The sequence below is a fragment of the Cervus canadensis genome, chromosome 10 (genome assembly GCF_019320065.1).
Source record: "Cervus canadensis isolate Bull #8, Minnesota chromosome 10, ASM1932006v1, whole genome shotgun sequence".
NCBI classification, from domain to species: domain Eukaryota; kingdom Metazoa; phylum Chordata; class Mammalia; order Artiodactyla; family Cervidae; genus Cervus; species Cervus canadensis.
This window is the reverse complement of record NC_057395.1, coordinates 9,814,147-9,841,279: the sequence shown is the minus strand read 5'-3', so window position 1 is coordinate 9,841,279 and position 27,133 is coordinate 9,814,147. Positions and strand designations below refer to the sequence as shown.

Here is a 27,133-nt window from a genome sequence, read left to right as displayed (position 1 = left end):
ATACCCCAGGTTCCCGCCGCAACTCGTAGGAAAAACCATGAGACTTCCCCCTCGCTGTGACATGAGGCCGATTCCCATGCACTGTGTTACAGAGCAATTCCGTGTTGCACATCACACAGGAAAGGAGCCTTGATTTCTTGATGCACTCCAGAGAAACCCAATAAACACTGTTTCAAGGCTAGATGGATTCTGAGGTCACAAGAGTAACACGAAAGAGCTCCGTGGACCAAAATCAACTCGAGATGAGAGGTTAGTCCCTGGCTTCGACTCCAGAGGAATACCACCTTACCACAAGCACCTCAAGAGGAGGCTTCTCTCAGCTCTAGGTATGTGAGAGGGACCCTGAGTTTGCGGCCTCAAGTGGAATGGACACGGCGATGCCCTGACTCGAAATAACGCCGGATATCACTGCAGTGATTTGAATGCTGGCTCGTCTTACATCTCCCAAGACGAAAGGATGTCTGAATCCCCTGTGGAACCCGCAGAGAAAAACCTAGTTCCCTACCTCATCGCGACCGGAGGCCTCACATCCTTTGAAAACTCCAGAGGTCCGCGGAGATCAGTGCCTCCAAAGGAGACGATGCCTGACTCCTCGTGAAACTTGATAGGAGTCCCAGGATTCCTGTGGCACGTGGAAAGGGACACGTGGCCTCCCGCCTCAAATGGAGAGGTGTGCCAATTGCCCTGCCAAGCCTCGAGGAGAATCCCGAGTTGTGCCTCGGAACTAGGCAGGAGTCCTGACGTCGCTGAACAAACATGTGTGTGGAAGGGCCATCCCCGTCGTAACTCGAGAATATACCCCAGGTTCCCGCTGCAACTCGAGAAAAACCATGAGACTTCCCCCTCGCCGCGAGATGAGGCCCGATTCCCCTGCACTGCGTGCAGAGCAATTCCGTCTTGCACATCACACATGAAAGGAGCCTTGATTTCCTTGATGGCACTCCAGAGAAACCCCAAGAACACTGTTTCAAGGCTAGAGGGATCCTGAGGTCACTGTAGCAACACGAAAGAGCTCCGTGGACCAAAAAATCAACTCGAGATGAGAGGTTAGTCCCTGGCTTCGACTCCAGAGGAATACCACCTTACCAACAAGCCATCAAGATGAGCCTTCTCTCAGCTCTAGGTATGTGAGAGGGACCCTGAGTTTGCGGCCTCAAGTGAATGGACACCGCAATGCCCTGACTCGAAATAAGGCCCGGATATCCCTGCAGTGACTTGAATGCAGGCTCGTCTTGCATCTCCCAAGACGAAAGGATGTCTGAATCCCCTGTGGAGACCACAGAGAAAGACCTAGTTCCCCACCTCATCGCGACCGGAGGCCTCACATCCTTTGAAAACTCCAGAGGTACGCGGAGATCAGTGCCTCCAAAGGAGACGATGCCTGACTCCTCGTGAAACTTGATAGAAGTCCCAGGATTCCTGTGGCACGTGGAAAGGGACCCTTGGTCTCCCGCCTCAGCTGGAGAGGCGTCCCAATTGCCCTGCCAAGCCTCGAGGAGAATCCCGAGTTGTCCCTATCAACTAGGCAGGAGTCCTGACGTCGCTGAACAAACCGCTGTTTGATTCAGGTTCATTATCCTCATATTTTTGACACCGTTTCATGCTCTTTATATTTTTCTCACCTTTTTTGCTCCTCATATGTTTGATACCTTTTCATAGTCTTCATATTTTTCAGACCTTTTCATGCTCCTTGTATTTTTCAGACCTTTTCATGCTCCTCGTATTTTTCACACTGTTTCAAGCTCTTCTTATTTTTCACACCTTATTATGCTCTTCATATTTTTCACACATTTTCATGCTCTTCATATTTTTCAGAGCTTTTCATTCTCTTCATATTTTTACACCATTTCATGCTCGTCATATTTTTCATACAGATTCATGCTCCTCATATTTTTCACACCTTTTCATGCTCTTCAATTTTTTCACACCATTTAATGCTCCTTGTATTTCACACCTTTTCATGCTCCTTTTATTTTTCAGACTTTTCCATGCTCCTCGTATTTCTCAGAGCTTTTCATATTCCTCAGATTTTTCAGACCTTTTCATGCTCCTCGTATTTTTCACACCTTTTTATGCTCCTCGTATTTTATACACCTTTTCAGGCTCTTCATATTTCTCAGACCTTTTCTTGTTCCTCGTATTTTTCACACTTTTTAAGGCTCTTCATATTTTTCAGACCTTTTCATGCTCTTCATATTTTTCACACCTTTTAGTGCTCTTCATATTTCTCAGACCTTTTCATGCTCTTCATATTTTTCACACTATTCGTGCTCTTCATATTTTTCAGACCATTTCATGCTCCTGGTGTTTTTCAGATCTTTTCATGCTCTTCGATTTTTCTGACCTTTTCATGCTCCTCATATTTTTCACAACTTTTCATGCTCCTCGTATTTGTCACACCTTTTCATGCTCCTCGTATTTCTCACACATTTTCATGTTCCTCGTATTTTCAAGACCTCTTCATGCTCCTTGTATTTTTAACACCTTTTCATCCTTGTCATATTTTTCTCACCTGTTCATGCTCTTCAGATTTTTCAGACCATTTCATGCTCCTCATATTTTTCAGACCTCTTTATGCTCCTCCTATTTTTCAGACCTTTTCGGGATCCTCGTATATTTCTGACCTTTTTGTGCTCTTCATATTTTTCACACTTTTTCGTGCCCTTCAAATTTTTCACACCTTTTCATGCTCCTCATTTTTTTCAGACCTTTTCATGCTCCTCCTATTTTTCATGCCTTTTTTGCTCCTCGTATTTTTCATGCCTTTTCATGCTCATCGTATTTTGCAGACCTTTTCATGCTCCTCGTAGTTTTCAGTCCTTTACATGCTCCTCGTATTTATCACACCTTTTCATGCTCCTTGTATTTTTCAGGCCTTTTCATGCTCCTCATATTTTTCACACCATTTCATGCTCGTCTTATGTTTCACACCATTTCGTGCTCATCATATTTTTCACACCTTTTCATGCTACTCGTATTTTTCACACCTTTTCATGCTCCTCGTATTTTTCACACCTCTTCACACTTCTCGTATTTTCCAGACCTCTTCATGCTCTTTGTGTTTTTGACACCTTTTCATGCTCTTCATATTTTTCTCATCTTTTCATGGTCTTCAGATTTTTCAGACCGTTTCAAGCTTCTCATACTTTTCAGACCTTTTCATGCTCCTCGTTATTTTCACACATTTTTAGGCTCCTCGTATATTTCAGACCTTTTTGTGCTCTACATATTTTTCACACCTTTTCGTGCTCTTCAAATTTTTCAGACCTTTTCATGCTCTTCATATTTTTCACACCTTTCATGCTCCTCGTATTATTCAGACCTTTTCATGCTACTCGGATTTTTCAGACCTTTTCATTCTCCTTGTATATTTCACACCTTTTCATGCTCATCGTATTTTTCACACCTTTTCATGCTCCTCCTATTTTTCACAACTTTTCGTGCTCCTCGTATTTCTCAGACCTTTTCATGCTCCTCGTACTTTACAGAAATTTTCATGCTCCTCCTATCTTTCAGGCCTTTTCATGCTGCTCGTATTTTTTAGGCCTTTTCATGCTCCTCACATTTTTCACACCTTTTCATGCTCCTCGTATTTTTCACACCTTTTCATGCTCTTCATATTTTTCAAACCGTTTCATGCTCTTCATACTTTTCACATCTTTTAGTGCTCCTCGTATTTTTCACACCTTTTCGTGCTCCTTCTTTTTTTCACACCTTTACGTGCTCTTCGTATTATTCAGACCTTTTCGTGCCCTTCATAATTTTCAGACCTTTTCGTGCTCTTAATATTTTTCTGACTTTTAATGCTCTTCATATTTTTCAGCCTTTTCATGCTCCTCGTATTTTACAGGCCTTTTCAATCTCCTCGTAGTTTTCAGACCTTTTGATGTTTGTCGTATTTTTCAGACCTTTTCATGCTCCTCATATATTTCACACCTTTTCGTGCTCCTCATAGTTTTCAAACATTTTCGTGTTCCTACTATTTTCACACCTTTTCATGCTCTTCATATTTTCCAGACCTTTTCGTGCTCTTCATATTTTTCACACATTTTTGTGCTCTTCACATTTTTCAGACCTTTTCATGCTCTTCATATTTTTCACACCTTTTATTGCTCTTCACATTTGTCACAACTTTTCATGCTCCTAGTATTTTTCAGACCTCTTCATGCTCCTCTTATTTTTCAGACCTTTTCATGCTCCTTGTATTTTTCAGGCCTTTTCATGCTCCTCGTATTTTTCCCACCTTTTCATGCTCCTCGCATTTTTCAGACCTTTTCAAGCTCCTCATATATTTCACTCCTTTTCGTGCTCCTCATATTTTTCAAACATTTTCGTGCTCCTCCTATTTTCACACCTTTTCATGCTCTTCATATTTTTCAGACCTTTTCGTGCTCTTCATATTTTTCACACCTTTTCATGCTCCTCGTATTTTTCAGACCTTTTCATGCTCTTCGTTTTTTTCGCACCTTTTCATGCTCCTCATATTTTTCAGACCTTTTCATGCTCCTCGTATTTTTCAGAACTTTTCATGTTCTTCGTATTTTTCAGAACTTTTCATGCTCCTCGTATATTTCACATATTTTAATGCTCCTCGAATTTTTCACGCCTTTCATGCTCCTCGGAATTTTCACACCTTTCATGCTCCTCATATTTTTCACACCTTTTCATGCTTCTCATATTTTTCAGACCGTTTCATGCTCCTCTTATTTTTCAGACCGTTTCATGCTCCTCGTATTTTTCAAACCTTTTCATACTCCTTGTATTTTTCACACCTTTTCATGCTCGTCTTATTTTTCACACCATTAAATGCTCCTCGTATGTTGCAGACCTTTTCATGCTCCTCGTATTTTTCACATCTTTTCATCCTCCTCGTATTTTTCACACCTTTTCATGCTCCTCGTATTTTTCAGACTCTTTCATGCTCCTCGTATATTTCACACCTTTTCATGCTCCTCATATTTTTCACACCTTTTCATTCTCTTCATATTTTTCACAACTTTTTGTGCTCTTCGTATTTTTCAGAACTTTACCTGCTCTTCATATTTTTAACACCATTTCGTTCTCTTCATGTTTTTCAGACCTTTTCATGCTCCTCGTCTTTTTCAGCCTTTTCATGCTCCTCGTAGTTTTCAGACTTTTTCATGCTCCTCTTATTTTTCAGACCTTTTCATGCTCCTCTTATATTTCACACCTTTTCGTGCTTCTCATATTTTTCAAACATTTTCGTGCTCCTCCCAATTTCACACCTTTTCATGCTCTTCATAATTTTCAAGCTTTTCATCCTCTTCATATTTTTCAGAACTTTTCACGCTCCTAGTATTTTTCAGACCTTTTCATGCTCCTCCTATTTTTCAGACCTTTTCATGCTCTTCATATTTTTCACACCTTTTCATGCTCCTCGTATTTTCCAGACCGCTTCATGCTCCTTGTATTTTTCTCACCTTTTCATGCTCTTCAAATTTTTCAGACCGTTTTTTGCTCCTCATATTTTTCAGATCGTTTCTTGCTCCTCGTACTTTTCACACCTTTTTGGGCTCCTCGTATATTTCAGACCTTTCCATGCTCTTCATATTTTTAACACCTTTTCATGCTCCGCGTATTTTTCAGAAGTTTTCATGCTCCTCCTCTTTTTCAGGCCATTTCATGCTCCTTGTATTTTTCAGGCCTTTTCATGTTCCTTGTATTTTTCAGGCCTTTTCATGCTCCTCAATTTTTTCAAGCCTTTTCATGCTCCTCGTATTTTTCAGGACTTTCCATGCTCCTCGTATTTTTCACACCTTTTCATGCTCCTCGTATTTTTCAGACCTTTTCATGCTCCTCGTATATTTCACACCTTTTCATGCTCCTCATATTTTTCACACCTTTTCATGCTCTTCATATTTTTCACAACTTTTCATGCTGTTCGTATTTTTCAGAAGTTTTCCTGTTCTTCATATTTTTAACACCATTTCGTCCTCTTCATGTTTTTCAGACTTTTTCATGCTCCTCGTATTTTTCAGACCTTTTCATGCTCCTCTTATATTTCACACCTTTTTGTGCTCCTCATATTTTTCAAACATTTTCGTGCTCCTCCTAATTTCACACCTTTTCGTGCTCTTCATATTTTTCACCTTTTCGTGCTGTTCATATTTTTCAGACCTTTTCATGCTCTTCATATTTTTCACACCTTTTCGTGCTCTTCATATTTCTCACACCTTTTCAGGCTCTTCATATTTTTCTCAGCTTTTCATGCTCTTTATATTTTTTAGACCGTTTCATGTTCCTCATATTTTTCAGACCTTTTCATGCTCCTCGTATTTTTCAAACCTTTTCGTGCCCCTCATATTTTTCAGACCCTTTCATGCTACACATAATATTCACACCTTTTTGTGCTCCTCCTATTTTTCACACCTTTTCGTGCACTGCTTATTTTTCAGACCATTTCATGCTCCTGGTATTTTTCACACCTTTTCATAATCCTCGTATATTTCACACCTCATCATGCTCCTCGTATTTTTCACACCTTTTCATGATCTTCGTATTTTTCACACGTTTTCATGCTCCTCGTATTTTCCAGACCTCTTAATGCCTCTCGTGTTGTTGACACATTTCATGGTCTTCATATTTTTCTCAACTATTCATGCTCTTCAGGTTTTTCAGACCGTTTCTTGCTCCTCATATTTTTCACACCTTTTTGGGCTCCTCGTATATTTCAGACCTTTTTGTGCTCTTCATATTTTTCACAATATTCATGCTCCTCGTATTTTTCACACCATTTAATGCACCTCGTATTTTCCAGACCTCTTCATGCCTCTCGTATTTTTGACACCTTTTCATGCTTTCATATTTTTCACACCTTTTCATACTCTTCAGATTTTTCAGACCGTTTCATGCTCTTCAGATTTTTCATACCGTTTCATGCTCCTCATATTTTTCAGACCATTTCATGATCCTCCTATTTTTCAGGCCTTTACTTGCTCCTTGTATTTTTCAGGCCTTTTCATGGTCCTTGTATTTTTCAGGCCTTTACTTGCTCCTTGTATTTTTCAGGCCTTTTCATGCTCCTTGTATTTTTCAGGCCTTTTCATGCTCCTCTTATTTTTCACACGTTTTCATGCTCCTCATATTTTTCAGACCTCTTTATGCTCTTCCTATTTTTCAGACCTTTTCTTGCCCCTTGTATTTTTCAGTCCTTTTCATGCTCCTCATATTTTTCACACCTTTTCAGGCTCCTATTATTTTTATGCCTTTTCAAGTTCCTCGTATTTTTCACACCTTTTCTTGCTCCTCGTATTTTTCACACCTTTTCGTGCTCCTCCTATTTTTCACACCTTTTCGTGCTCTTCGCATTTTTCAGAACTTTTCATGCTCCTCATATTTTTCACATCTTTCATGCTATCAGATTTTTCAGACCCGTCATGCTCCTCATATTTTTCAAACCTTTTCATGCTCCTCATATATTTTACACCTTTTCAACTCCTCGTGTTTTTCACACTTTTTCGTGCTCTTCCTATTTTTCAAACGTTTTTGAGCTCTTCATATTTTTCAGACCTTTTCATGCTCCCAGTATTTTTCAGAACTTTCCATGCTCATCCTATTTTTCAGGCCTTTTCATGCTCCTCATATTTTTCAGGACTTTTCATTTTCCTCGTAGTTTTCAGACCTTTTCATGTTCCTCGTATTTTTCACACCTTTTCATGCTCCTCGTATTTTTCACACCTTTTCATGCTCCTCGTATTTTTCACACCTTTTCATGCTCCTCGTATTTTTCAGGCCTTTTCTTGCTCCTTGTATTTTTCAGGCCTTTTCATGCTGCTCGTATTTTTCAGGCCTTTTATACTCCTTGTATTTTTCAGGCATTTTCTTGCTCCTCGTATGTTTCACGCCTTTTGATGGTCCTCGTATTTTTCACACCTTTTCATGCTCCTCGTATTTTTCAGACCTCTTTATGCTCCTCCTATTTTTCAGACCTTTACTTGCCTCTCCTATTTTTCAGACCTTTCCATGCTCCTCGTATTTTTCACACCTTTTCATGCTCCTTTTATTTTTATGCCTTTTCAAGTTCCTCGTATTTTTCACAGCTTTTCATGCTCCTCCTATTTTTCACACCTCTTCATGCTCTTCATATTTTTCACACCTTTTCATGCTCCTTTTATTTTTATGCCTTTTCAAGTTCCTCGTATTTTTCATACATTTTCATGCTCCTCGTATTATTCACACCTTTTCATTCTCCTTGTATATTTCACACCTTTTCGTGCTCCTCGTATTTTTCACACCTTTTCGTGCTCCACGTATTTTTCAGACCTTTTCAAGCTCTTCGTATTTTTCACACCTTTTTATGCTCTTCAGATTTTTCAGACCGTTTCATGCTCCTCATATTTTTCAGACCTTTTCCTGCTCCTCGTTTTTTCCACCCCATTTCGGGCTCCTCGTACATTTCAGAACTTTTTATGGTCTTCATATTTTTCACAGTCTTTTGTGCTCTTCATATTTTACAGGCCTTTTCATGTTGTTCATATTTTTCACACCTTTTGGTGCTCTTCATATTTTGCAGACCTTTTCATGCTCTTCATATTTTTCACACCTTTTCAGGCTCTTCATATTTTTCACACTTTTCATGCTCCTCCTATTTTTCAGACCTTTTCATGCTTCTTGTATTTTTCACACCTTTTCATGCTCCTCGTATTTTTCACACCTTTTCGTTCTCCTCGTACATTTCAGACCTTTTGTGGTCTTCATATTTTTGACACCTTATCATGCTCCTCATATTTTTCAGACCTTTTCATGCTCTTCATATCTTTCACACCTTTTTGGGCTCCTCATATTATTCAGACCTTTTTGTGCTCTACATATTTTTCACACCTTTTCGTGCTCCTCTTATATTTCAGACCTGTTTGTGCTCTTCATATTTTTCACACCTTTTCGTGCTCTTCATATTTTTCAGACCTTTTCATGCTCTTCATATTTTTACACCTTTTCGTGCACTTCAAATTTTTCAGACCTTTTCATGCTCTTCGTATTTTTCACACCTTTTCCGGCTCTTCATATTTTTCAGACCTTTTCATGCTCCTCCTATTTTCAGACCTTTTCACGCTCCTCCTGTTTTCAGGCCTTTTCTTGCTCCTTGTATTTTTCAGGTCTTTTCATGCTGCTCATATTTTTCAGGCCTTTTATACTCCTTGTATTTTTCAGGCATTTTCTTGCTCCTCGTATGTTTCACGCCTTTTGATGGTCCTCGTATTTTTCACACCTTTTCATTCTCCTCGTATTTTTCAGACCTCTTTATGCTCCTCCTATTTTTCAGACCTTTACTTGCCTCTCCTATTTTTCAGACCTTTCCATGCTCCTCGTATTTTTCACACCTTTTCATGCTTCTTTTATTTTTATGCCTTTTCAAGTTCCTCGTATTTTTCATACATTTTCATGCTCCTCGTATTTTTCACACCTTTTCATTCTCCTTGTATATTTCACACCTTTTCGTGCTCCTCGTATTTTTCACACCTTTTCGTGCTCCACGTATTTTTCAGACCTTTTCAAGCTCTTCGTATTTTTCACACCATTTTATGCTCTTCAGATTTTTCAGACCGTTTCATGCTCCTCATATTTTTCAGACCTTTTCCTGCTCCTCGTTTTTTCCACCCCATTTCGGGCTCCTCGTACATTTCAGAACTTTTTCTGGTCTTCATATTTTTCACAGTCTTTTGTGCTCTTCATATTTTACAGGCCTTTTCATGTTGTTCGTATTTTTCACACCTTTTGGTGCTCTTCATATTTTGCAGACCTTTTCATGCTCTTCATATTTTTCACACCTTTTCAGGCTCTTCATATTTTTCACACTTTTCATGCTCCTCCTATTTTTCAGACCTTTTCATGCTTCTTGTATTTTTCACACCTTTTCATGCTCCTCGTATTTTTCACACCTTTTCGTTCTCCTCATACATTTCAGACCTTTTGTGGTCTTCATATTTTTGACACCTTATCATGCTCCTCATATTTTTCAGACCTTTTCATGCTCTTCATATCTTTCACACCTTTTTGGGCTCCTCATATTATTCAGACCTTTTTGTGCTCTTCATATTTTTCACACCTTTTCGTGCTCCTCTTATATTTCAGACCTGTTTGTGCTCTTCATATTTTTCACACCTTTTCGTGCTCTTCATATTTTTCAGACCTTTTCATGCTCTTCATATTTTTACACCTTTTCGTGCACTTCAAATTTTTCAGACCTTTTCATGCTCTTCGTATTTTTCACACCTTTTCCGGCTCTTCATATTTTTCAGACCTTTTCATGCTCCTCCTATTTTCAGACCTTTTCACGCTCCTCCTGTTTTCAGGCCTTTTCATGCTCCTCGTATTTTTCAGACCTTTTCATGCTCCTCCTATTTGTCACGCCTTTTAATTCTCCTCGTATTTTTCAGGCCTTTTCATGCTCCTCCTATTTTTCACACCTTTTCATGCTCCTCATATTTTTCAGGCCTTTTCATGCTCCTCATATTTTTCACACCATTTCGTGCTCCTCTTAAGTTTCACACCATTTCGTGCTCGTCATATTTTTCACACCTTTTCATGCTCCTCGTATTTTTCACAGCTTTTCATGCTCCTCGTATTTTTCACACCTTTTCATGCTCCTCGTATGTTATACACCTTTTCAGGCTCTTCATATTTCTCAGACCTTTTCTTGTTCCTTGTATTTTTCACAGCTTTTAAGGCTCTTCATATTTTTCAGACCTTTTCATGCTCTTCATATTTTTCACACCTTTTCGTGCTCTTCATATATTTCAGGCCTTTTCATGCTCCTCATATTTTTCAGATCTTTTCATGCTCCTCGTATTTTTCAGACCTTTTCATGCTCCTCATATTTTTCACACCTTTTCATGCTACTCATATTTTCAGACCTTTTCATTTTCCTCCTATTTGTCACGCCTTTTAATTCTCCTCGTATTTTTCAGGCCTTTTCATGCTCCTCCTATTTTTCACACCTTTTCATGCTCCTCGTATTTTTCAGGCCTTTTCATGCTCCTCATATTTTTCACACCATTTCGTGCTCCTCTTAAGTTTCACACCATTTCGTGCTCGTCATATTTTTCACACCTTTTCATGCTCCTCGTATTTTTCACACCTTTTCATGCTCCTCGTATTTTTCACACGTTTTCATGCTCCTCATATTTTTCACACCTTTTCATGCTCCTCGTATTTTTCACACCTTTTCATGATCCTCGTTTATTAACAGCTTTTCATGCTCCTCATATTTTTCACACCTTTTCATGCTCCTCGTATTTTTCACACCTCTTCATGCTTCTCGCATTTTCCAGACCTCCTCATGCTCCTTGTATTTTTGACACCTTTTCATGCTCTTCATATTTTTCTCATCTTTTCATGGTCTTCAGATTTTTCAAACCGTTTCATGCTTCTCATACTTTTCAGACCTTTTCATGCTCCTCGTTATTTTCACACATTTTTAGGCTCCTCGTATATTTCAGACCTTTTTGTGCTCTTCATATTTTTCACACCTTTTCGTGCTCTTCAAATTTTTCAGACCTTTTCATGCTCTTCATATTTTTCACACCTTTTCATGCTCCTCGTATTATTCACACCTTTTCATGCTCCTCGTATTTTTCACACCTTTTTGTTCTCCTCGTACATTTCAGACCTTTTGTGGTCTTCATATTTTTGACACCTTATCGTGCTCTTCATATTTTTCAGACCTTTTCATGTGCTTCATATATTTCACAACTTTTCATGCTCCTCGTATTTTTCACACCTTTTCATGCTCCTCGTATTTTCCAGACCTCTTCATGCTCTTTGTATTTTTGACAACTTTTCATGCTTCATATTTTTCTCACCTTTTCATGCTCTTCAGATTTTTCAGATCGTTTCATGCTCCTAATATTGTTCAGACCTTTTCATGCTCCTCATATTTTTCACACCTTTTTGGGCTCCTCATATATTTCAGAACTTTTTGTGCTCTTCATATTTTTCACATCTTTTCGTGCTCCTCGTACATTTCAGACCTGTTTGTGCTCTTCATATTTTTCACACCTTTTCGTGCTCTTCATATTTTCAGACCTTTTCATTCTCTTCATACTTTTCACACCTTTTCGTGCTCTTCAAATTTTTCAGACCTTTTCATGCTCTTCATATTTTTCACACCTTTTCCGGCTCTTCATATTTTGCAGACCTTTTCATGCTCCTCGTACTTTCAGACCTTTTCACGCTCCTCCTGTTTTCATTCGTTTTCATGCTCCTCTTATTTTTCAGACCTTTTCATGTTCCTCATATTTTTCACAGCTTTTCATGCTCCTCTTATTTTTCAGATCTTTTTATGCACCTCATATTTTTCAGACCTTTTCATGCTCCTCGTATTTTTCACACCTTTTCATGCTCCTCGTATTCTTCACACCTTTTTATGCTCCTCGTATTTTATACACCTTTTCAGGCTCTTCATATTTCTCAGACCTTTTCTTGTTCCTCGTATTTTTCACACCTTGTAAGGCTCTTCATATTTTTCAGACCTTTTCATGCTCTTCATATTTTTCACACCTTTTAGTGCTCTTCATATTTCTCAGACCTTTTCATGCTCTTCTTATTTTTCACACCTTTTCGTGCTCTTCATATTTTTCAGACCTTTTCATGCTCCTCGTATTTTTCAGATCTTTTCATGCTCCTCGATTTTTCAGACCTTTTCATGCTCCTCATATTTTTCACAACTTTTCATGCTCCTCGTATTTGTCACACCTTTTCATGCTCCTCGTATTTTTCACACCTTTTCATGCTCCTCATATATTCAAGACCTCTACATGCTCCTTGTATTTTTAACACCTTTTCATGCTCTTCATATTTTTCTCACCTGTTCATGCTCTTCAGATTTTTCAGACCATTTCATGCTCCTCATATTTTTCAGACCTCTTTATGCTCCTCCTATTTTTCAGACCTTTTCGGGGTCCTCGTATATTTCTGACCTTTTTGTGCTCTTCATATTTTTCACACTTTTTCGTGCCCTTCAAAATTTTCACACCTTTTCATGCTCTTCATAATTTTCACACCTTTCAGGCTCTTCATATTTTTCACTCCTTTTCATGCTCCTCCTCGTTTTCAGACCTTTTCATGCTCCTCATCTTCTTCACACCTTTTCATGCACCTCGTATATTTCACACCTTTTCATGCTCCTCTTATATTTCAGACCTTTTCATGCTCCTCATATTATTCACACCTTTTCATGCTCCTCGTAGATTTCACACCTTTTCATGCTCTTCGTATTTTTCACACGTTTTCATGCTCCTCGTATTTTTCACAAATTTTCATGCTCCTTGTATTTTTCACACCTTTTCGTAGTCCTCGTATTTTTCAGACCTTTTCATGATCCTCGTTATTTTCACACCTTTTCATGCTCTTCATATTTTTCAGAACTTTTCATGCTCCTCGTATTTTTCAAACCTTTTCATGCTCCTAGTATTTTTCACCCCGTTTCATGCTCCTCGAATTTTCATGCATTTTCAAGCACCTTATATTTTTCATAACTTTTCATGGTCCTCGTATTTTTCATGCCTTTTCATACTCCTCCTATTTTTCACACCTTTTCGTGCTCTTCTTATATTTCAGAACTTTTCGTGCTCTTCTTATATTTCAGACCTTTTCGTGCTCTTCTTATTTTTCACACCTTTTCGTTTTCTTCAAATTTTTCAGACCTCTTAATGCTCTTCATATTTTTCACACCTTTGAGGCTCATCATATTTTTCAGACCTTTTCATGCTCCTCGTATTTATCAGACCTTTTCATGCACCTTGTAATTTTCAGAACTTTTCATGCTCGTCGTGATTTTCACTCTTTTTCATGCTCCTCGTATTTTTCAGATCTTTTCATGCTCCTCGTATTTTTCAGACCTTTTCATGCTCCTCATATTTTTCACACCTTTTCATGCTCCTCATATTTTTCACACCTTTTCATGCTCCTCCTATTTGTCACGCCTTTTAATTCTCCTCGTATTTTTCAGGCCTTTTCATGCTCGTCGTATTTTGCAGACCTTTTCATGCTCCTCGTAGTTTTCAGTCCTTTACAAGCTCCTCGTATTTATCACACCTTTTCATGCTCCTCGTATTTTTCAGGCCTTTTCATGCTCCTCATATTTTTCAAACCATTTTGTGCTCCTCTTATGTTTCACACCATTTCATGCTCATCATATTTTTCACACCTTTTCATGCTCCTCGTATTTTTCACACCTTTTCATGCTCCTCGTATTTTTCAGATCTTTTCATGCTCCTCGTATTTCTCACCTTTTCATGCTCCTAGTATTTTACACACCTTTTCAGGATCCTCGTTTATTAACACCTTTTCATGCTCCTCGCATTTTTCAGACCTTTTCATGCTCCTCGTATTTTTCACAGCTTTTCATGCTCCTCGTATTTTTCACACCTTCTCATGCTCCTCATGTATTTCACACCTTTTCATGCTCCTCGTATTTTCACACCTTTTCATGCTCCTTGTATTTTTCACACCTCTTCATGCTTCTCATATTTTCCAGACCTCTTAATGCTCCTTGTATTTTTGACTCCTTTTCATGCTCTTCATATTTTTCTCATCTTTTCATGGTCTTCAGATTTTTCAGACCGTTTCATGCTTCTCATACTTTTCAGACCTTTTCATGCTCCTCGTTATTTTCACACATTTTTAGGCTCCTCGTATATTTCAGACCTTTTTGTGCTCTTCATATTTTTCACACCTTTTCATGCTCCTCGAATTATTCACACCTTTTCATGCTCCTCGGATTTTTCAGACCTTTTCACTCTCCTTGTATATTTCACACCTTTTCGTGCTCCTTGTATTTTTCACACCTTTTCGTGCTCCTCGTATTTTTCCGACCTTTTCATTCTCCTCGTATTTTTCACACCTTTTTATGCTCTTCAGATTTTTCAGACCGTTTCATGCTCCTCATATTTTTCAGACCTTTTCATGCTCCTCGTTTTTTTCTCCCCATTTTGGGCTCCTCGTCCATTTCAGACCTTTTTATGGCCTTCATATTTTTCACACTCTTTTGTGCTCTTCATATGTTACAGGCCTTTTCATGCTCTTCATATTTTTCACACGTTTTGGTGCTCTTCATATTTTGCAGACCTTTTCATGCTCTTCATATTTTTCACACCTTTTCAGGCTCTTCATATTTTTCACACCTTTTCATGCTCCTCCTATTTTTCAGACCTTTTCATGCTCCCCTTTTTTTTCACACGTTTTCATGCTCCTCGTATTTTCCACACCTTTTCGTTCTCTTCTTACATTTCAGACCTTTTGTGGTCTTCATATTTTTGACACCTTATCATGCTCTTCATATTTTTCAGACCTTTTCATGCGCTTCATATATTTCACAACTTTTCATGCTCCTCGTATTTTTCACACCTTTTCATGCTCCTCGTATTTTCAAGACCTCTTCATGCTCTTTGTATTTTTGACAACTTTTCATGCTTCATATTTTTCTCACCTTTTCATGCTCTTCAGATTTTTCAGATCGTTTCATGCTCCTCATATTGTTCAGACCTTTTCATGCTCCTCATATTTTTCACACCTTTTTGGGCTCCTCATATATTTCAGACCTTTTTGTGCTCTTCATATTTTTCACACCTTTTCGTGCTCCTCGTACATTTCAGACCTGTTTGTGCTCTTCATATTTTTCACCCCTTTTAGTGCTCTTCATATTTCTCAGACCTTTTCATGCTCTTCATATTTTTCACACCTTTTCGTGCTCTTTATGTTTTTCAGACATTTTCATGCTCTTAATGTTTTTCACACCTTTTCGTGCTCATCAAATTTTTCAGACCTTTTCATGCTCTTTGTATTTTTCACACCTTTTCGAAACTCCAATACTTTGGCCACCTGATGCGAAGAGCTGACTCATTGGAAAAGACCCTGATGCTGGGAAAGATTGAAGGCAGGAGGAGAAGGGGACGACAGAGGATGAGATGGTTGGATGGCATCACCGACTCAATGGACATGAGTTTGCATAAACTCCGGGAGTTGGTGATGGACAGGGAAGCCTGGAGTGCTGTGATCCATGGGGTTTCAAAGAGTCAGACACGACTGAGTGACTGAATGGAACTGAACTGAAATGGCATCGTATAGTATATACATGTGGGTAACTTCTGAAATGGATCACAATGCCTGCCTCCTCGTATTCACTTCCTTGTATAATCTCCTCCCTTTGAATATGGGCTGGGCCTAGAATGTGAACTAATTTCTCATTATAGAATACAGCAAAAGTAATGGGTGGTTCCTTCCAAGATTACATTGCAAAAGAGTGTGGCTTCTCTCTTTCATCTGACTCCTCATTTGCTTGATCTGATGAAGCAAGGTATCATTTTGCAAGTTGCTTTCTAAAGAGACTTGCGAGTCAAGGAACATCTAGCTGTATTTGTGTGTGTGTGGGGGGGGGGGGTAGGGTTGAAAGTGAAAGTTGCTCAGTTGTGTCCAACTCTTTGTGACCCCATGGACTATAGAGTCCATGGAATTCTCCAGGCCAGAATACTGGAGTGGGTAGCCTTTCTCTTCTCCAGGGGTCTTCCCAACCCAGAGATCGAACCTAGGTCTCCCACATTGCAGTTGGATTTTTTACCAGCTGAGCCACCAGGGAAGCCCAAGAATACTGGAGTGGGCAGCCTATCCCTTCTCCAGCGGATCTTCCCGATCCTGGAATCGAACTGGGGTCTCCTGCATTGCAGGTGGATTCTTTACCAACTGAGCTATCAGGGAAACCTTTGTGAAAGCTGCTCTCCATTTCTGGATGACATTTGATGACACACATCATTAGAAAAAATTAGTTTTGTCCTCTTTTACTGAAAACTTGGCAACAAAGTCAGATTCTCTTCAGGTTTCTCTGGTGTGAAACTTCTTATAATTCTTTCCCCTAACACATACCACAACTTACACAGATGCTTCAGGGGGAAGGCCACGCCCTTACAAATATCTTACAGCCTTCTTCAGGCCTCTTTCTTTCTCTGAATTTCTCCAGTTTCCCACCCCCTTGACTCTCCCCTCCACATTTTATCACCTTGAGTCCAACCATTGTGTCCTCTGGGACAGATAAACACAAAACAAATATTGATAAATGGGTCAGTTGTGAAAGAATTCATTCTGTTCTTTGCCTTGTTTGTTCTTCTGCATTTCCTCGTCACTTAACTCCACAGGCTTCCAGCCGAGATCCAGCCCTCCTCCCTGAGGCTCTGCAGCTTGCCCCCAACCTGTACCAGTGTCTGTCACCTGTCTACCAAAGACTTCTTTAACAGGACAAACTTCATTGCACCCACACAAAATAAAGGCTAATTTTTCCTTTTTCCTTAAAGAGTGAATATTTATTGAGTGGGCTTCCCTGGTGGCTCAGACGGTAAAGAATCTGCCTGCAATGCAGGAGACCCAGGCTTGATCCCTGAGTTAGGAAGATCCCCTGGAGAATGAAATGGCAACCCACTCCAGTATCTTGCCTGGAAAATCCCATGGACAGAGGAGTCTTGCAAACTATAGTCCTTGGGGTCAAAAGAAGTCAGACACGAGTGACTGACAACAGCAACATTTATTGAGTCAGTTCAGTTCAGTCACTCAGTTGTGTCCGACTCTTTGTGACCCCATGAACCGCAGCACGCCAGGCCTCCACCCAACTCCTGGAGTCCACCCAAACTCACGTCCATTGAGTCGGTAATGCCATCCAACCATCTTATCCTCTGTTGTCCCCTTCTCCTCCTGCTCTCAATCTTTCCCAACATCAGGGTCTTTTCAAATGAGTCAGCTCTTTGCATCAGGTGGCCAAAGTATTAGAGTTTCAGCTTCAACATCAGTCCTCCCAATGAATACCCAGGACTGATCTCCTTTAGGATGGACTGGTTGGATCTCTTTGCAGTCCAAGGGACTCTCAAGAGTCTTCTCCAACACCACACTTCAAAAGCATCAATTCTTTGGCACTCAGCATTCTTTGTAGTCCAACTCTCACATCCATACATGACCACTGGAAAAACCATAGCCTTGACTAGATGGACCTTTGTTAACAAAGTAATGTCTCTGCTTTTTAATATGCTATCTAGGTTGGTCATAACTTTCCTTCCAAGGAGTAAGCGTCTTTTCATTTCATGGCTGCAATCACCATCTGCAGTGATTGTGGAGCCCCCTGAAATAAAGTCAGCCACTGTTTCCACTGTTTCCCCATCTATTTGCCATGAAGTGACAGGACCGGATGCCACGATCTTAGTTTTCTTAATGTTGAGCTTTAAGCCAACTTTTTCACTCTCCTCTTTCACTTTCATCAAGAGGCTCTTTAGTTCTTCTTCATTTTCTGCCATAAGGGTGGTGTCATCTGCATTAGAAGAGTTGGAGTTTGATCAATGCTAGCTACTTCCATCAGCTCCCTCCTTTGCAGCAATATTAGCCTGACTTTTTCCTCTGCCTCTGTGATTGAGAAGTTAAAAGGAACATTTTTGGCAACATCTATTGGCTTGAGTGATATAACTCCTTTTTCTTCCAACCACTAATTATTCAGTGACACTCCAAGCGTCTTTAGAGATTTGCTCATGGCCAAGTCACTTCATCTGTAGAGTCTGACCCTTTAAGAATTTTACACCTTCTGTTACCAACCAGGTCATTAGGTCAACAGTGTTTGTTACCAACAGGGTTTTCCTGACTGCGGTAACAGTAATTCATGAGCCTTCTTTTGGTGTCAGCAGGACAGACTCTTGCAGTGTGTCTGTTAGATTTGCTGAGCCCTGGCATAAGCGAGAGGACAGCTTTAAACATCAAAACCCATGAAGTTAGTCCAGATGGGGATTGTTTGAATCATTTAGTTTCAGCAGTCTTAGGAACTCACTAACCATTTGGTTAATAATCTGGGAGAATTCTAGAAAGAGATTGTAGTTTTAACAAGCAGTGGAAACATTCTTCAAGTGGGAATTTTGAGTCTTGTTTTTTAAATTTATTTTAATAAAATTATGAGTCAATAGCAATTTTTATTACATATTCAGACCCACTTTTCTTGTGAACCACATGATACTCAAGAAAGGAAAGCTTTCACATACAAATATTTGCTTTATACCCACCTGTTTGGAAACAGCAAAACGTAAAAGCACAAATGGGCTACAGACCAAATGTGGTCCTTGGTTATGTTTAGCTTACCTACCTCCACAACCTGAGTCAACATTTAAAATTTAGCACACTCATGCTGATGTCTGCGTTTCAGGCTTCTCAGAGACCCAAATCTGGTCCCCCTTGAGCCCATTCTACTGTTTGGTCTGCATGTGGAGGCCTCCCCTTCTGTATGGGGCGTGTGTTTGCGGGTTTGCCAGCCTCACCTGGCTTTTTCACTTAGGTCACCAGGTTTCCCCCTCCATAAGCATTTGAGTTTCCAATTCTTGGTTTATAGTTTATTTTGATAACTATTTCAAAGTTTTGAAGACAGTCTAATTAATCTATAATTGATTCCATATTTTAAAAGAATCTCTTAAGGATGGGATTGAATTTTTCAAATTAGAATTTTTAAGTTGGTTGTGGCGGTTTCACACTGAATGAGTCTCTCAGACACACAGGATTATGAGAGAGAGCGTGGGGAGAGTTCACGGAAGAGCAACTCCCCGAGAAAATGCTGAGTGCATATTTATTGGTAACTTACCTTGTAATCCTTCACTAAGAGCTGTAAAGCAAGACAGAGACCAGAACTCTGGGATTCAGGAAGCTTCTTCCTGGAGGTCTGGAGGTCATCACATGAGAGCCGTCAAGAAAGGTCTTTGAAGATAAGCGGTGTTGTTCTGCATCAAACAGCATCTAGCTAATGCTGACCTGTCAGTTTAACTTAAGGGCGGGGGAAGGAACAAGCAAAGGAGAATGAGTAAGATTAAATTTCAAGAGACTTTGCTGAGAAAGCCGAGAAACATGGTGCCCACAGTTGGTTTCTTTGGAAGAAAAGAAAACAACCTTTCTCTTTGCATGTTCATGTAGAGGATAACATTCCCATTGGAATGTCTGTAAACCTCATGAGGTTACTCTTGGTCATCCTTGGATAGGTTATGCATGCTACAGATAATATGATGTATTCCTGCCTCAGCATTGCTCCTAAAATATGCAGCTACGAAATCAAGTAGCTAATTGATTCTCTCTGGAGGAGTGTTGAGACTAGTAATAGAGCAAGTAAATACTGCAATATTCCTGATAGATACTATGATAGAAGCAAAGATCCTTGGAACCAGTAAATGTTGAAAGTGGGTTTTAGAGAATGACTCTGTGGTTCATCTTTGGAAGAGGGAGAGGAGGAGCATTTTATTCTTTCCCTTTTCAAAAGACGTATTTGGCTGCACTGGGTCTAGTTGTGGCAGGTGGGATCTTGCGTTTCGGCACTTGGACTCTAGTTCCCTGACCAGGGATGGAACCTGGACCCCCTGCTTGGGAGCTCAAATCTTAGCCCCTGGACCCCCAGGGAAGGCCAGGAGGAGGAGCATCTTGAAGAGATAGAAGGTGCGCCGGGGGAAGAGGAGGAAGGGCTCCCGTTTATTTGCTTTCTGAATTATATGTTTAAGTTCAGAGAATCTATTGCATGATTTTCAGTTCAGTTTAGAAATAGGTTAACTGGGTACATTCGAAATGGTTTTTCCTGTTTTACAGGATGACCTCACACCACTATTATTGGCCATAAGTGAAAGGAAACAGCAAATGGTGGAATTTTTAGTAAAGAAAGAAGCAAATGTACACGCGGTTGATAAGATGAAAAGGTACAGTTGTTCTTTTTCTTTTTAAAAACCTTAGTGCTGTTCTTGGGTGCTAACATCAAGATAAAGATTAAATTAATAAGGTGTCATTTGTGATCAACACTTCATCAGTCAGGTAGAAAACCAATTATTCTGACTGGGAGTCGTGAAAAACTATATAGCAGAGGTATATAGCAGGATTCATATTCCTTTATAATACTGAGTGATGTCATATGCAACCTGTTCTTTTTTCTGGTTGATCTTGTAGGAGCTGAGGGATTTCATACTAGTTTCATTAGCTTTATACAATATGGATTCTGCTTTTTAGTTTACCTTATGACAGTATCGAATTTCTTAATTCTTTTATAATGATTGTTTAACCTCTACTTCGTGTATATTTTTCCTTAAAAGATGCATACTAAACATAAAGGACTTGATTTTGTCTTTTGGGTGACTCTTTGCTTTCAATTACTTTCTTTGAAAAATACTGATGTTATTAGATTGCAGAAGAGTCCTTCACAGTTTAGTGACTAAACAACAAGAAAAAGTGATTAGTAATCACTGTCACCAGATACTGTGGGCTCATCAGTTTTTATCCCTTTTTATTTCTAGTACATTTCGATGTTTTCATTTTAAATGAAGGTAGAAGGAAGAATGATAGGTTTAATTGGATAAACAGTTGCTTCAACAAAGATAAGTCAGAGGTGGATGATACAGACGAAAATGATGGGCTTTAGATTCAGACTGGGTTCAGCTCCTAGCTTTCCTCCCTGTTAGGGTTATGACCTTGGGCACATTACTTATCATCAGCAAATAAGTTTCCTGATGCAAAAGGGCAAATAGTAATGCGTCCTTCAAAGGTGGCTGTGCGTAGACATAGTATTTCATTTAGTGAAGAGCACATGCTTGTCCACATCATTAAGTGCCACGGTGACTATTTTTATTTCCATTATTGTTAATATTTTTGTTTTAAGCCAGCAAATAGCCTTTGCTTAACCCACCCTCTAGCTGACTTTGAAGCATAATATATCAGACTAAGGAGGAAATGGGGGATTCGTTCCTTAAATAGTCACCTGCCTCAGATAAGTGACCTTAGCACAGTTTCTTGTCCATGAAGGACTTTGATATTATTTTTGAAAAGCATTTATTTATTTGACTGCGTGGGGTCTTAGTCGTGGGAACTCTCAGTTGCAGCATGTGGGATGAAGTTCCCTGTCCAGGGATGGAACCTGGGCCCCCTGCCTTGGGAGCCTGGAGTCACAGCCCCTGGTCCACCAGGGAAGTCCCCATCAGGGACTTTTGAAATAGTAAGTGCTGCTATGTGCCATCCCAATGGGACAGGAGGCTGCTTTTCCGTCGCTTCATTTCAGCCTTGGAGGTCATTTACAAGGATGTACACTTGAGCGTGTAAATGGTCAGTTCTTCACGGGGAGGGCAAGATGTTACCTTGGTAAAGCACATCAAACGAGCTGTTTCTGTGAGTTCACTCAGCTTCCTGAGGGTGACGTCGTCTCTCTGTTGTTGTAGAACCGCCCTCATCCTTGCTGTCAGTTACGAGTCTATGAGTGTCGTCAGCCTTCTCCTGCAGCGAGGTGCTGACGTCTTTTCTCAAGATGTCTTTGGACGGACTGCAGAAGAATATGCTGCTCTGAGTGGTTTTAATATGTAAGTGTCCACATTAAAGTGCCCGTGATCACTAAACTGCCGCCAAAAAGAATTTTCACTGTCACTTGTTACATGACCAGTGAGAGTTTTCTGTTCGGTGCAGGCAGCTTCTATCCTGTGGGGGCACCTTTCCTTGGGTCATAGGTTCCCTGTCGTCCTTCCCAGAGTAGTGGGTGTCAGCTTGCCTGAGATTCCATAGTTACATGGAGGGTTGGCCCCCTCATGGGGTCTGTTTCCTGCAACAATGAAAATCTTCCAAAGGATTTATCTGCCTCAACCGTAAATGTTTTCTGAGTCTGTCTCACAAGGAACCCATTCACCAGAACTCCTTAAATCTCAAGTAAGTTACTTCAGAGAGGAATTCAGAGAGGTAAGCCCTGCCTGGGACTTGCCAGTATCCACTGTAAGAGTAGGGTTATGTCTTCCACGTGCATCAGAGATGAACATGGAGATTAAGCATCATTGTCAGAAAGATCTGCTGGTTGAGAGTTTGAGCAGGTAGAGAAGGGAGGGTAGTGGTCCAGGCCAGGTCTTGATTGTGATTAGTTTTCTGTGCTTGGTGTGATTAGCTGCAGTAATGGGGGATAATTATGTTACCTAATGTAGTGAGTTCATATTTTATAAATAAATGTAGGTACAAATTATATAAGAGCTGAGATTCCCTAAATTACAAACCACAGAGAACACTAATCACCATAATTAATAACAGTTTCCTGAAACCCTTGAATGCTAAACATATAAGAAAACACACATTGGTTTTACTTGGAATTCCAAAGTAGTTCCAACAACAACGTTCAAGAGCAAATTATTCCATTCTTTGACTGTTTCTGCAAGCATTTTGGGGATATATTGTCTCATTACCTCCTCTTAATCCCCTTGTGAAATAAGGCAGTAAGATCCCAGTTGTGGAGAGGATGACTTTGAACTCAAGAGAAGCAATTCTCTCGGAACAAAGAGCAGTTGGTTACAGAGCTAGGATTTGCGAGTTGGAAAGAGTTTTCATATGCCAAGCTAAATCTAGTTAATCTGCTGAGCTCTATTGCCCTCAGTTCATGACTACTTCATCTTCCTTTTGTTTCTCCTTTAAATACATGGTAAATAAAACTTGGTAGAACTTAGAAACTTGAAATGTATGGGACAATTGTAGTTTTGATATTATCGCTAACATTGTCTGAAATAATCTAAGAATTTAACATAGTTGGTAGTTTTTTTCGCTATTAGTGTTAAAATATTATTTATCACATTTTTAACACATAGCATTTGCCAACTGATCTCTGAATATAAAGAAAAGAGGCCGAAAACTCCTCCCGAAAAGAGCAACCCAGGTACGTCATCTGATAATAATGAACTACTCTTGGTGATTCTAACATAGATAACGTAGGAGTGAGGAAATTTCAATAATCAAAGAACTATGATAAAATTAGTGTAAATTGCATGTGTTTTTAAATGAATTTCTTAATAGTCTAGTCTTCAGAATTGTTAAAGAAGTTAATTGTAGGTAATTTAACATCAGAGACAGTATTGTCTGAAAAGCATTCCATGTATTTAATTACAGCCCCTAAAATCCTGTATTAGATTTTTATGTACATTACAAAAAATGTTTGAGTTCGTATGATATATATTTCATCTGTAATCCTATTATAGCAAATTGACTTCTTATAAAAGTGGAGCTTTAATTTTTACAAATAGTTTGCATTTAGTGAATGAGTAGTTATTACTTACTGTGTAGTGATTGGTCTCATTAAAAAAGTTACCATCGTTTAAACTGGGAACCTCAACAGTCCCTTCCTGGTAGGATAAGAAGTGATAAAGAAGAAGAGCTGCAGTGCTGAACCAGTGTGCAGCATACCAGGAGGAGATTACTTTCGGAAGATACCTTCCAATAGTACAGCTCAGAAAAGCGATGCCTAGTTGAGAAGCACCGGTTATTTTGCCTATTGTATGAACAAGGTCTCTATTACCAATTTTATTCCTCACAGATCCAAAAAGAGTGAGATAGGTTGACTTCATTAGAACCAGATGTTTTCTTCTGTGTGTTGGATACTTGTCATGATAGTATAGTTTTGTAAGAACACCATGTTCTGTTGCCATTATTTAAAAGATGATCATAATAGATTTTCAAATAGATCAACTTGGGACTCTGCAGATTCTAATAAAAGAACCAACACAGTTCACATGAGCAAAAACACCACCATGTCCCCTCGATGTGGCATCTAGCACATTGTACAAGCTGTCTGAGAACACCTTTAAACCTAGTTCACCTCTGTCTAATCAAAGGGGGCTTCCCAGGGGGCTCAGCAGTAAGGAATCCGCCTGCCAATGCCAGAGGTACGGGTTCCAGCCCTGGATCGGGAAGAGCTCCTGGAGAAGGAAATGGCAACCCACTCCAGTATTCTTGCCTGGGGAGTCCCATGGACAGAAGAGCCTGGTGAGCTACAGTCCATCGGGTCACAGAGAGGCAGACACGACTCAGTGACTAAACAGCAAAAACATCCACCAAAGAACTTCTCTAGGTTGGTTTTACACGTTAGAGGAGATACAGAGATGACATAGAGTCTTGGTCTTCAGTATGCTCAGAATAGAATAGAGTTGTCCCTGGTTAATTTCTATAGTTTTTGAAACAGACTTTTCAAAGAAGACATTCTTGTTTATTTGTTCATTTGTTCACCAAAGAGATAACTTTCCAGTGTCTTTTGTGTCCTAAGCCTTGTTCTGGGTCACAGGGTGCAGACATGTAAACGTCACTGCCCCTGCCCTCCAGGCTCGAGGTTGCAGCGCTCCCCTCCCCGTGGAGTCCCTGCACGTGAGTCATCCCTCCAGCATCAGATCATGACGACACGCGTGAAACGTTGTCCAACAGCACCAGAGTCCATAGCTTCCTCTCTCCTTCCCTCCCTCCCGTTATTCATCGGCTTAGGGTCTGATGACGAATGCCTTCCAAGCTGAAAAAGCATGATTTCTACCAACCTTTGCCATATAATGGGGAGGATTGATGTAATGATAGCCCTCAGTAGAACACAGCACTGTTTGGACCATCCTGCTCTAGGTGGGCCAGATACTCTTGAACAATGGAAGGTGATAGTCTCAAGAGATTATCCTTTTCACATTTATTAGTATGTACACATAGATATTGAAAACATTAAAAATGCTCAGCCTCCGTGTACCCTGCAGCATGCTCACCACTACAAGTCCAGTCCCCATCCTCACCACCCAGTTGACCCCCTTTACCCATTTACCCTCCCCCACCTCCCTGTCAAGAGATTATCCTTGCTAAACCTGGAATCACTACATCTTTCATACTTCTCTTGCATTTGGAAAGAGGGCCAGGAAGACTTTGTTTCCTATGTTTTACCACGCTCTGAAGTTCAGCGCCTCTAGACCATGCTTCCTTGTGATAGGGCATTTTCATCCTGAACTGAAGAGCCAGAGAATTTGTGTTATGTCCCAGCAAGACACCTGTAGGCTCTGTTCACTGCTCCAGGGAATGGAAGTCCAGAAATCCTGTGCTGTTCAAGTGTGCTATTGTCAGTTTATAGTACTGATTCTATTAACGGTGTAGTATCATTTTCTGTCAGTCTCCTAGAGGTTGGTTAGGATTATGGTCCTTGTATCAGCAGTTCTTTCTTTTTCTGTTCTGCCTTTGATGACCATGAAGGAGAGGAGTGGTTCTCAGGCATTAATGGCCCATGAGTATAGTACAATCACTATTCCCTCTAGTGTGGTCTCCAGGTGTGGTTCCAAAGGAATACTTTTAAACAAAACATCAGTCTTGAGGTTTTAATAGTCTGTATTTTTCTTTTGTTGATTTAAAATGTGTCTTCCTTTTTTCTTTACTAGTGGATACGAGTTCTGAAGAAGACTCTTTAAGCAGGTAGGATTTGATGGATTCTTAAAACTTGTATGTGTTACTAGGAGAACACACAGAGAAGAGAAGCTACTGTTTGTTGAGCGTCCTGCTCTGGGTCAGAGACTGCATCATGTGCGTAACATCTGTGACCTCATGGAGTCACCAGAGCAGCGTCGTAAACCACTGTGTCCTGCTTTGCTTAATTAGGCAACTGTGGTTCGGGAGGTTGATGAATTGACCCATGATTCCATGGTTAAAATGAGTTGACCTGTGATTTGACAGCTGGCCTGCCTGACTCCAGCATCCACTCTCGTGTCCCTCAGCAGAAATTGAGAAGTACCAGTGTAGCATATAAGTGAAACATATAAATTAGTTCTTTGACTTGTGTCCATTTTCAGTTTTAGACATTGCGGGGGACTCCTGTATCCCCTTTACAGTAAAGGGAGGAATGGGGCCTTCTCCATAAGTGATTCCCCTGCTGAGGGACCAAGACTGCCATTTTTGATGGACACAGATTAGTCTCTGAACCAGGGACAGACAATGGAGAAGGAACAGCATATCCTTCTGCTTTAAGTCATCAGGTTTATTCCACTTTGGGCAAACAAAAGTTATGTCAGTGCATCAATTAGATTTTCAGTTCAGCTATTAGGACTTGGTGAAAACATATTATTTTCAGGCTCTGCCAATATATTGGCTGTCAGTCTTTGTTAATGGAAACTAAGAATGAGTCTTCCCTAGATATGTCATAGGTTGGGAGAGATGGAAGCAGAAATAGGTAACTAACATCTTTTTTGGAGACTTCTCTGGGGGTGCAGTGGTTAAGATGGTTAATAAGACTTCTTCCAATGCCGGTGGTGTGCGTTCAATCTCCAGTCAGAGGAACTGAGATCCCACATGCCTTGGGGTCAAAGAGCCAAAACATAAGACAGAAGCAACATGGCAA

At 40.0% G+C, this 27,133-nt stretch overlaps 2 protein-coding genes across 32 annotated transcripts in view; both read left to right on the top strand.

The window, feature by feature from the left end:
* LOC122447855 (ankyrin repeat domain-containing protein 26-like) overlaps positions 1-27,133 on the top strand; it is a 933,540-nt gene that overhangs the window by 358,025 nt on the left and 548,382 nt on the right. The gene's annotated exons all lie outside the window — the stretch shown is intronic.
* LOC122447884 (POTE ankyrin domain family member A-like) overlaps positions 20,550-27,133 on the top strand; it is a 312,070-nt gene continuing 305,486 nt past the window's right edge. For both annotated transcript variants that reach the window (XM_043478616.1, XM_043478617.1), the window contains exons 1-4: positions 20,550-20,702; positions 22,206-22,343; positions 23,601-23,668; positions 26,181-26,214. In XM_043478616.1, the coding sequence (XP_043334551.1) occupies positions 20,575-20,702; positions 22,206-22,343; positions 23,601-23,668; positions 26,181-26,214 (368 nt within the window). In that variant the 5' untranslated portion in view covers positions 20,550-20,574. The remainder of the gene's footprint in view (positions 20,703-22,205; positions 22,344-23,600; positions 23,669-26,180; positions 26,215-27,133) is intronic.